Source organism: Lepidochelys kempii, chromosome 3 (genome assembly GCF_965140285.1).
Source record: "Lepidochelys kempii isolate rLepKem1 chromosome 3, rLepKem1.hap1, whole genome shotgun sequence".
NCBI lineage: Eukaryota > Metazoa > Chordata > Testudines > Cheloniidae > Lepidochelys > Lepidochelys kempii.
The window spans coordinates 99318469-99330587 of NC_136382.1; the positions used below are offsets into that span (position 1 = coordinate 99318469).

A 12119-nucleotide genomic window follows, 5' to 3' on the forward strand; every position below is an offset into this window, starting at 1 on the left:
ATTAATCTCTGATCATTTGAGTTGTCACCCTTATGCTTTAGAATCAATTGCTCAGCATGACTGATAGGAATGAGGAAGTTCACACCTCCCAGAGCCATTGTTTCAGGCTGTTTGGAGATTTAGGAAGGCAACATTACATTGGGTTGCACTCACTTTACATCTGGAAGGATAACTTTCATAGAAGCATAGAATATCAGGGTTGGAAGGGACCTCAGGAGGTCATCTAGTCCAACCCCCTCCTCAAAGCAGGACTAATCCCCAACTAAATCATCCCAGCCAGGGCTTTGTCAAGCCTGACCTTAAAAATATCTAAGGAAGGAGACATGGAACTTTGTAACTATGAGGACTAGAAATTTGCTTTTTTTAAAAAAATCATATTTTGCAACATCTGAACATGTCATGTGGGCCATATAAATATATATCAGCTAGTCTGGATTCAGCCTGGGGGCTTGGTGCTGGCATCTTTGACCTAGACACCCCACTGTAACTTGTGGTAGGGCTGTGAACAGTAAACTCCACTTCACGTTGAAGCTTACACCAGTTTCTGAGGAACATTCTTATGTGACCATCTCTAGGTACATTTGAATTAATGCACCACTTTATATAATTGGACTCTTGTGTGTATATTATCTGCTCTACGCAGGGAATTAGGCCCTGCCCCCACGGCTTTGTGCAGCCTTGATTCTGAGGCTTCTAGGGACTAGTCCAGTACTTGGTTCATGTTAGGACAACCCTAGGGGCTGCTCTAATTTGTTCCTTGGCTTCCATGGCCCTTACATCTGTAAGGGCCATGGAAATAGGACCACCACATTCCACCTGAGAAATAGAACCACCACATTCACACCCAACATGCACCTGGCCTGGCCAGAACATGCTCTAAGTCCAGGGATTATGGCGGGTGTGTATGCAGTGCTGGCTCTGCACCCAGCTAAGAGAGGTTCCCTGCACCAGTGGCCTCACTGCAAGGGGCTTTATTCTTGCTGTGACAAAGTTCCTGCTCTACCTCAGTGGGTCTTGCGCTTATTGGCGGATTTGCTCGCCTTGGAGCTTCACAGCAGCCCTCAGCTTGGCCGTTTTTCTGAATCCACAGTCCAGGTCGACTCTTCCTGTGTCTGATCAGGAGTTGGGAGGAACCCGGGCCCGCCCTCTGCTCCGGGTTTCAGCCCAGGGCCCTGTGGAATGCAGCTGTCTAGAGTGGAACAGCTGGAACAGCTGTGCGACAGCTGGAACAGCTGTGCGACAGCTACAACTCCCTGGGCTACTTCCCCATGGCCTCCTCCCAACACCTTCTTTATCCTCATCATAGGACCTTCCTTCTGGTATCTGATAATGCTTGTACACCTCAGTCCTCTTCGCATTCTCACTCTCAGCTCCTAGTGCCTCTTGCTCCCAGCTCCTGGAACAGCTGTGCGACAGCTACAACTCCCTGGGCTACTTCCCCATGGCCTCCTCCCAACACCTTCTTTATCCTCATCATAGGACCTTCCTTCTGGTATCTGATAATGCTTGTACACCTCAGTCCTCTTCGCGTTCTCACTCTCAGCTCCTAGTGCCTCTTGCTCCCAGCTCCTCACACGCACACCACAAACTGAAGTGAGCTCCTTTATAAAACCCAGCTGCCCTGATTAGCCTGCCTGAATTGATTCTAGCAGCTTCTTGATTGGCTGCAGGTGTTCTAATCAGGCTGTCTTAATTGTCTCTAGAAGGTTCCTGATTGTTCTGGAACCTTCCCTGTTACCTTACCCAGGGAAAAGGGACCTACTTAGCCTGGGGCTAATATATATGCCTTCTGTTACTCTCCTATAGCCATCTGGCCTGACCCTGTCACATTGCTTTATGGTCCCTTTGTGCTGGCTATGGTGCCTCAGGAAAACAATGAATTGGGCCCAGTGGGTATTTGTGAACTTATAATGGTGGGGAGGAGAAGGGAGAGTACTCAGAGGAAGGGATATATAAGAGACGGAAGAGAAATATAGATTTTTAGAACATTTTTATTTAGCAGTTTGTCAAAAGCCTTTGGAAAGCAGACAGCATTAAACACATTGAAGGCAGCTCCCCTTCTTCCTTACCTTCTTGTTCTCTCTCACCTTCTCTTGACACTTTTCTCTTCCCCTCCTTTTCCCTTTCTGCCCTTCTCTGTTTCCCTCCTTCCTGTTGTCTGTCCTCCCCTTCCTTTCACTTCTTGGTTCCTCCTCTTCTCCCATTCATCATCTTTATTCTACCATTTTCCTGTCTCTGTGTTCTTATCCATCTCCTTTTTTCCTTTATTTCCTCTAGCTTCTGCTCCTCCTTTCCTCTTCCCCTATCTTCCCTATTTCCCTTTAAAATACCCTTCCTCCCCCCTCCTCTTGTATTCATTTCTTCAAGAAAAGAAAAGATCAAGCAGGAAGGGCAACATTAGCATAAGTTCTGTGGACTAACCTCCTATATAGCCCACTATATTATATACAGTAATCTCAGGAGGACATACATTGGCAGAGAGGAGAGGGAGGAAGGAAGGGGAGCTGCCTCTGATGTTAGAACCCCCCCACCAGAAGAAAGGATAGTCTATTGGTTAGTGCATTAGAAACCCATGGAACCTGGGATGTTGAATTTCTTGCTCCACCACAGAGTACTGTGTGACTTTTGGGAAATTGGAGAATCTCTCTGTGTTTTGCATCCTCATCTGTAAAATGGGGATAATAATCCCTACCTCACAGAGGTCTTGTGAGGATAAATACATTATTTCTATGATTCTGTCAAAAGACTGTGAGGTGCTCATGCACTACAGCAATGTGCGCCACATACATACCCTAGTGGATAGCTCACAAGTAGCTACAAATATCTAAACAGTGGACAACAATACGTAAAAGTTTTCAAATGGGGTATTTTCAAATACATGACAAACTACTACAGAACACAGTCAATTTCCTAACATTTTATTTCCCATGTGAGCTCCTAGGACTGTAAATCTTGAAATACCATCAGGATATTTTTTTGAGCTTCATTTCCTTTTCAACTGAAATTTGGAAGATTAAACATTTTCTAGCAGTGATAGATCATCCAGTTATTAATACTAATGCAGAAGAACAGGATAAATGATTTTCAGGAATCAGTCATCAGTTTTTAAAGTTTTATAGTTCAGGAATGGGAGTACTGAATATTGAAATTTGATTTAGTAGCAGACTAGTCTTTAAAGCACAGACACCATACCTTATTTCCTCCTACTCCACATGCTTTTTTTTGCATTTTTTCAGAGTAACTGATTAGTGTAGAATGAATTTGGTATGTGTGATTCAGAATTCACCTCAGAGAATGAAAGGCGAAATGCATTATAATCAGGGGTGAACAGATAATAAAGTGGTTCTGGCCTTAGCAACTGCCTTTTAATACCCTTTCCTGAACTATCTCTGATGTTCTGTTATCACTAGCAGCAGCAGGGAACACATATCTCATTGCTGAAAGAGGAGAAAGAAATATAGTGGTGGGGAAAACAATTCCCAGTTAGGAAGTGAAGTGCTTTAAAATGGACTGCAAAGTTTTTGTTACAGAACATCATTAACAAATTGTAGATGTGAAATCCTGGCTCCACTGAAGTCAATGACAAACCTCTTATAGACGTCACTGGGATCTGGCTTTCACCCGAGGTGTAAATTTAAACATTAAAAATACATTTACAGAGTCAAAGAAAATGTTTGGAAGCTGTTCCTATTTATAGCTCCAGTTTTGGAAGGTACTTAAACACATGCCTAACTTTAAGCATGTGAGTAGTCCCATTGGCTTGAGTGTGCTTAAGTATCTTCCCCAACTGGGACATATATGTGCCTAGTGCTGAGTTCAGGGCTCTGTGTTTCCCTTAAACCCACTGATGATGCCAGAGCCACCTGAAAATTAAGAGGGAGAGACTGTTTTAGTGGGTACTAATGATATCATTATTGAAGGGGGAACTTGGAATCTTGCTACCAGACAGATACTGCTGGGTGCAGTTAGTAAAGGAGGAAGAGGGTTGGTAGATATTTCCTTTCAAGATGGTATTTATTTGCAATTTGATTCTCATCACTTACTCTGATGGATGTTCCAGTTAATGCTGATCGTTGGCTCTTAAAACAGGTTTCAATAAAGCACTAGCAGGGTAGTGGATTGGAATACTGAGTAAGTCTGTCTGTCTGTCTGTCTGTCTGTTTGTTTATTTATTTTCTCCAGCTGTAGTGATTTTAGTTGTTAGTATTATTTATTCAGTGTCCGAAGGTGTGCTAGTCATTTCACAGACATATACAATGTATTCATACCCCTCAAATGTTGCTCATTTGGAGGGATTTCACTCATGACAATTCCAAAGTTGTACGTTTCCTACATGAATAATTTTTGGGTCCCTCATTATGTCTCTTTGTCACATACTGAGTCCCACACTAGGCAGGTTGAGAGGCAAATCAGAGGGCTCCGGATACTGAAGATCTACTTGCCTTTGCTGCCCTTGCAGACAGTTTCTCCCACCTAGGTGTTTGGGCCTGGCCCTGTGAGGAGGTGTTCGGCCTTTTGTAACTCACATGGGTGATCTGCCCAGAAGTTGCTGAGTCCTGGAGTCCCAGATGGGTAACCTGGGAGCCACATACTCACTCCTGGTCCTGTTCTGGCCGCCTTTGCTGAGTGTTTTCTCTCCAGGAATCTGTGCTTACCCACAGAAGGAGGTGCTGGGGCTTTTGTGGACTTGCATTGTTGTATTTGCTTGTTCCTTGTGGTATGTCTAAACAGGGCATTTATGTGTTGAAGCCAAGGAGTGAATCTACAGCTCAGCAGCTTGCCAGGCAGTAACGTCCTGCGTGGACACTGCTACAGTGCAGTAAAAGTTCTGTAGTGTGCTTTGAGGTTCTCCCATTTCAAACAGAGATTCAGTAACTCCTCACTTAACGTCCCCCCACTTAAGGTTGTTTCAAAGAGACGTTGCTGCTCAATTAGGGAACATGCTCATTTAAAGTTGTGTGCAATGCTCCCTTATAACGTTGTTTGGCTGCCTGTTCTGTACACAGCATGTAAGATTTTGTGGAAGAGCAGCGACTTTACAAGGGAGCATTGCACAAGTTCCTCTTCTCCGCCTCCTCCACCTCCCTCCCAGTGCTTCCACTCCTCCCCCTCACTCTCAGAAAGTCCTAAGCTCCGCCAAACAGCTGTTTGGCAGCAGGGAGACGCTGGGAGGGAGGGGGAGGAGCAGGGATGCGGCGTGCTCCGGAGAGGAGTTGGAGTGGGGGTAGGAAGAGGTGGGCCTGGAGTGGAGTGGGGACGGGAAAAGGTGGGCCTGGAGCACCTCCCAGCAAAGTCGGTGCCTGTTCTTCTCCGGGTAAGTTGCCACTGCTGCTGCGAAGGTGCTTCCTAGCCTCCTTGCCTGCAGTGGGATGTGCCTGTGTGGGGTAAGCCAGGGTACTTCCCAACCACAGTACAGTACAGTACTGTACAGTATATAATGCCTTTTGTCTGCCCCTCAAAAATTTCCTTGGAACCTAACCCCCCGCATTTACATTAAATCTTATGGGAAAATTGGATTCATTTAACATCGTTTCACTTAAAGTTGCATTTTTCAGGAACATAACTACAATGTTAAGTGAGGAGTTACTGTACTCTGTAGTGTCTGCAGGGGACATTACTGCATAGCAAGCTAGTGCACTGAAGATTCACACCCAGTTTGCTGTGCAGTAATATCTCAGCTAGACTAGCCTTCAGATTCTCTTCAGGACCTTGATATGTGAGAAAGGTCCTAGGCAAATTATTACATCATGATGGTGATAATATAGGAGCTTTATGCAGTATAAAATATCTATGGCCTTTTGAGCTAATCAGTTGCAGGAAAGAATCCTGAAAAAAATGACCAACTTTAACTTCCCTGCTTCTGAAGTAGCAGATGTTGGCTTCTACAGAAGTCCTCGAAGGCTGAGTTTGCCATGGAAGTCAAACCAAAGAAATGTGTGTGCTGTGGAGTTGCTAAGGGTGAAAAGAGCTCCTACAATAAGCTGCTCACCTCCTGGAGGCACTTACTCCTCAGATTCTCAGGTCAAGTCTGTTTCCCAGTTAGGGGTCCTGACATTCATAAGAATTACTTATGAAAGATCCAGTTTAAAAAATAAAACAAAAACATTTGTAAAGCAGGTAGGTCCACCATATGTTGATCTCTGGCAGCTGGGTCAGAGGGTATGAGTCAGGCCAGAGCCAAAAATCCATGGGACATTCAGGGCTGTATCCACATCCTGTTTGAGCTCACTAGCTCCTCTTTCAACATGGACTGCATGGCTTACAAGGCTGTCCAGCTGTTACTGTCCATCACCAAAACCCTCTCATGTAACTTCCTTTTCCCTAACACGTACCATTCTTTGGTTGCCCATGCCTCTACTATCCACATTACTATTTCTGTTTGTAATACTTTGAAGGTTCCTATATGTTGGTGGGGCACTATAAATACCCAAATAGCTATCTGGTGATAGACCCCCTAACTACCAAGATAAGATTTTCTTTTTGAAAATGAGAAGTTTTTGCATATTGGTTTTTCAGGGTTTTTTGTTTTTCTCTCCTTTTCTCCCCACACATTTTCAGTGGCAATATAGAAATGAGGGAGGGGACACAAACAGCAATTGAAAAACCAAAAAACTTCCAATATTTCCATTTTCAATTTAGAAAAGAACAAAACCAAAATCAGTTTTGGGGGCATTTTGTCCAAAAACTAAAAACATTTCAAAGTGTTTGCAAAACTTTTGGAGAAAAACTAAGGGTTTTGTTGTTTTGTACATTTTTTTTTGAAAAAAATCATACTACTTTCCAACCATTTCTAGTTAAAATATTCAGATTCATTTGAAGACTTCCCTCAGTGGTACATTCACTGAGGCAACTCTAAGCAATCTCTGAAGAAAGCAGATAAAACAGACAGAAAGCAATAAAAGAAAATGGGATGGGGGAAAAAAAAAAAAAAGCTTGTGCAATTTGGTTTGGAGATTTGTTGAATAAACTAAGCTCAAGAATTCTTATGCAACACTTCAAACTACCTTCTTATGTCCTCAGACACAAAAAGGATAAAATATAACTAATACTGTTCTTGCATGTTTACTTATTTGAGAATGTTCTCTCCATAAAAAAGTAATGATACCCTTTCATTGACATCATCCAAGGGATAATATCCTTTTGTCTATGTCATTGGGGGTAATAATAACCTTTCAACTACTTCAGTGAGCAGCGCTTTTTTTTGTCATTCTACATACAAATAAAAAGACTATACTTTTAAAAAGTAGATAGGGACAAATATGCTCCTATTTACATTTGCATCAATACAGAATAACCCAACTGAAGTCGATGGAATTAAATTGGTGTAAATGTGGAGCAAATGAAAGCAGAATTTGACCCATAGTGTTTAAGAGAGTACACAAATGCTAGAAGTCTAGTTATTTTCTTGTTTGTGCTGGGGGTTTTGTTACGATACAGCAGTTTTGTTTTCTTAATTCATTAGTGTCCTATATTTAACGCCTGAAACTTGAGAAGTGTACGTTTTCCCATTAATTACCAGAAAGAATACAAAGGAACAGACTGACATACTTGGTCTTATCAATAGTGTTGATCACTTAAGTTTAGTTGTGCATCATTTATCATTGAATAGGTTAGCCTTGAGAGGCCATTGTCAGGTCAGTAGCATTGCTGCTAAGATATTAAAAAGAAAAATATCACAGTTAAACAGTTATTATTGACGTTTCCACTTTGTGCATGCCAGCATATGGTTGGATGAGATTCTCCTTGATATGACTCAGTAAAGGGTTGCATGAAGCTGTTCATAATGAAAATGTCAATTTTCTTCTTTCAAATAATTACTTTGAAAGTAATTATTTGAATAACTTAGCATAGCTTTAGTATAATAAGATATGTATTCATTAAAGTACCCTGACTAGATTGCTTCCTATCATGGTAACTTTTCACTAAAGTGAAATACATTGCGATGCTGATCTCTTTATTAAACTAATATCTTTTAAAATTAAAGACGATGGCAAGTTATACAGGATGTTAACTGTGTGTTTGTTTATTGAACTTGATTTACTTCATTTCAGCTTTTAATTTAGTCAGATAAAATAAAAAGATCAAAGAAATTTTCTGCCTAATACAGAAAGTGAACAGCATATTAACTTCTTCATTCTACTAGTAAGACGTCTTGTAATCAAACCAATAGGATAAATGCATTGCAGGAGAATGAATCTTAGAAACTGACTTCCAGGAAAACGGCACTGATTAGCTACAGTTCCTTTAAGAACATATATACGCACAAATAACTGTGAATTAAAAGTGGGAATGGTCTATTAAAAGTGCTTCTATTTTGCTTGGTATAGCACTGTTAATGTTGAACATGAGAGCAAATGAAACTTCCATTTCAATTCAATGACAAAATATTTTAATTGTAAACAAAATTGTTTTTCTTTCTTTACTCATTTTAAAAACAAGTAATAGTTCTTATATTAAAGCACATTTGTGCTGTGTCATATATTAATTTTGGAATTGCATTCACAGTGGTAATACTCAAGAGTATATCATCAGATTTTCAAGATGGCCTTTCTACCTTCCTCCAAATGCTTCAATCAGCCCTTTTATTGAGCAGACTATACCTGATAAGCTGCAAAGGAAACCCACAGTAAAAAGAGAAATGGCTGCACATTTCTCCAAGAACACTAACTTTCCCCATTTAAGTTTTAAGTGGAAAATAGAAGGAAGAAGAAAAGTCATAGCAGCACCTGTTACACTGCCTGTTAAACCCATCAGCAGAGCAAAATGTGGTATGAACATGGCCATCAGCAGAGTAAACAAGAGGGCCAAGCCTCTTAAAACTACAATAAACAGTGGGGTTCTGTAATCAGAACGATTGCTGCTAGATATGCAAGTATGCAGTATTTCTGTGACTGCAAAAAAGGGCAATGGGTAAGACAGAAGAGCCTTGGCTAAGAAGCACAAATTCACCAGGATTTTTAGGGATGATGGCAGGTTGTCAGTAATAACTTCCTTTGTCTCTTCGCCCCAAGTCAGGAATGCAGTAAGTGCAAAGGCTGTCTTGAAGAGACAAGCAAAAAAGTGAGTCCAGTTCAACATACAGCTAAATTCCTTTGGGTTTTTCATGTTCCCTTCAAGAGTAGGAAGAAATATTTGTGAAGTGTAACTGAAAATGATCACCCCCACTGAGACCAGGAAATCCTCAAACTCAATGGGGAGTCTAAATCTTGTCCAAGACCACTGATGTATTTGTGTCAGACAGTAACTCATCACTATGAAGATGATAATGAAATGGACTAAGGAGCAAAGCAGGCTGAGTTTGGAAACAATGCTGAGAGTTTTGATAAACACACAAGGCAGCAGTGTTACAAACACAATTACAGACCAAGTTTTCTCAGTCACTGGTAAATATGGAAAACTATGTGACAGCAAGTTCCCACTAACAACCAGATACAAAATGCACGTCATGATCAGTTCCATCACCTGGGTCACATTGACAACTATGCCACCTAGTTTGGGAAATCGCTTTTTACAGCAGGCATTAGCAATGTCTTCGTATGTGTCTCTCACTCTTATGAGCTGCCCGTCTTCATCTTCTTCGTACAAGCAAGCGATTAGAATTTTGCCAGTATAGCAGCAGAACATTGCAGCCAGGATAATAAGAAACAGCCCACTGTATCCACTGTGGAGAAGAGCATATGGCAATCCTAGAACAAAAATTCCCTAGAGAGAGAGACAGAGAGAGAAAAGATAGGACAAAAATCCTTGAGGCAAAATGTTTACTAGAAGCAACGTTTTCAAACCTGCATCTGTTGAGTATCATCTTTTCCATGGTGGGAGAATTGTTATAGTATTCTAAGTAAATAACAATTGCAAAAAAAAGAAGTGTTTATTTAGGATAAATGAAGTTATTGGCAAAAATACCTGCTCATCCAGACACACATGTACAGATAAGCTAAGAAAGAGAGAATGCAAGCAAATGGTAGAGACAAGTTCCTGTTTAATATTTAATGCTGATGTGATTAGAAGCATATTTTAAAAGGCTTATAGGCAGTTATTCAGTCAACATGCATATTAATGGAGCAGGTTCAATAATAAAATCAAAGAGCTGTAGCAGCTGCTGTATAAGTTTCACCCAAATATTAAAATAGTATCTTAGGCAAATCCAATAATGACACACGGTTTTGGTTTAAAGATTATACGGGGGTCATAGTTAACAGTCATCTGGAAATAAAATGACATTCGTGTTGGAATGGGTTACTTCTGCAGCAGTCTGAAACCTTATGGGTTCTTTGCTGTTGTATTCATTCCTGAATTGAGCACTCTTGTAGCTGAGAGTATAGAGAGTTTGGCCTTATTTATATGTCTAAAAATGTATGGTGGGTATACACATACTTTTCTCTGAACACTTTCTCAGAGGAATTGGATTATATTTGTTTTATCCACACTTCAGTTTCATGAAACACCGTGTTCATGGTCTTTTGCAAGTGTGTTTTTGTTGCTTTTGAATTCAGATCAATACAAAACTATCAAATTCTTGAACCCAATAGGCATGCATACAAAAGATTTAATTTAAGCTAAACAGCATCCCTGACATTTCCCTTGTTTCCCAGGTGACAAAGCTGAAGATATACAACGTACATCAGTGCTTTGTGTTCTTGGTGATAATTAAAATAAAATGGAAGGGAAGCAAAATAAAGCTAAATTCATTACATTATTTTATATTATGTCTTACAGCATTATAGGTGAATAAAATGTAGGTATTAACACATTTAGCCAGGCATGGTGACCCAAATTATGAGATCCTTGCTGAGAGTCATGTGACATCAATGGGGCTACATGCAAAGTCATCAGATTAAGTCTCTTGGCGTGCAAATGCTTAAACATATGCTTAATGTTACTCACATGTGTAGTCTCATTGTGTACAATTATAAACATGTAAGTGTTTATAATCAGGGTCTTCATTTGTGCTCAGCATGAGTAAAAGTGGCAGAATATATGCCTCATTATTTACATAGGGCCTCCTTCTGTCACTCTTACTCAGTTTGTGTGGTAGTTTACTCAGTGATTATGTTCAGAGTAAGATATTACTCAAAATGAGTAAGGGTAGTGTAATTGGGCCTTTGCACCCAGATTCTCAAAGATGTTTAGGTGCCAACTCCCTTTGGAATCAATGGGAGTTAACCATCTAAATATCTTTTGAAGATCAGGGCCGTAGTCCTTACTCAGGTCAAATCCTGTTGCTTTCAATAGGAATTTTAAAGACCTCAGGATTCGGTCCATCATGAGGTCATAGGTGGGCTGAGCACAACTTGTATGTTATTTGTAAGGGAAAAAGATAGAAAAGAGAAGGTAAGTACAGATCTAGATAAGAGGTTTGGTGGCAAAGAGAAACTAATGGTAAACTATTGAAAGTAATATATTGTGATCTCCTTTCTTGTCTCCCAGCCATAAACTAACATACATTATAAATCAATGACTGCAGGGGACAGCCAGCAAAGGAGAAAGATGGGCAGCCAACAAACTAAAACGACATCTTTACGCTAAGGGTATGTCTACACTACGAAATTAGGTCGAATTTATAGAAGTCGGTTTTTTAGAAATTGGTTTTATATATTCGAGTGTGTGTGTCCCCACAGAAAATGCTCTAAGTGCATTAAGTGCATTAACTCGGTGGAGCGCTTCCACAGTACCGAGGTAAGCGTCGACTTCCGGAGCGTTGCACTGTGGGTAGCTATCCCACAGTTCCCGCAGTCTCCGCTGCCCATTGGAATTCTGGGTTGAGATCCCAATGCCTGATGGGGCTAAAACATTGTCGCGGGTGGTTCTGGGTACATATCGTCAGGCCCCCGTTCCCTCCCTCCCCCCGTGAAAGCAAGGGCAGACAATCATTTCGCGCCTTTTTTCCTGAGTTACCTGTGCAGACGCCATACCACGGCAAGCATGGAGCCCGCTCAGGTAACCGTCACCCTATGTCTCCTGGGTGCTGGCAGACGCGGTACGGCATTGCTACACAGTAGCAGCAACCCCTTGCCTTGTGGCAGCAGACGGTACAGTACGACTGGTAGCCGTCATCGTCATGTCTGAGGTGCTCCTGGTCGCCTCTGTGAGGTCGATCAGGAGCGCCTGGGCAGACATGG

At 41.2% G+C, this 12119-nt stretch overlaps 1 protein-coding gene across 1 annotated transcript in view; it reads right to left on the reverse strand.

Annotated features, from left to right (window-relative positions):
• Positions 1–8550: 8550 nt before the first annotated feature.
• The window catches only part of LOC140908790 (vesicular inhibitory amino acid transporter), a 43547-nt gene continuing 39978 nt past the window's right edge, over positions 8551–12119 (reverse strand). Inside the window, exon 2 of the mRNA XM_073336665.1 lies at positions 8551–9702. Within this exon, the coding sequence (XP_073192766.1) occupies positions 8551–9702 (1152 nt within the window). The remainder of the gene's footprint in view (positions 9703–12119) is intronic.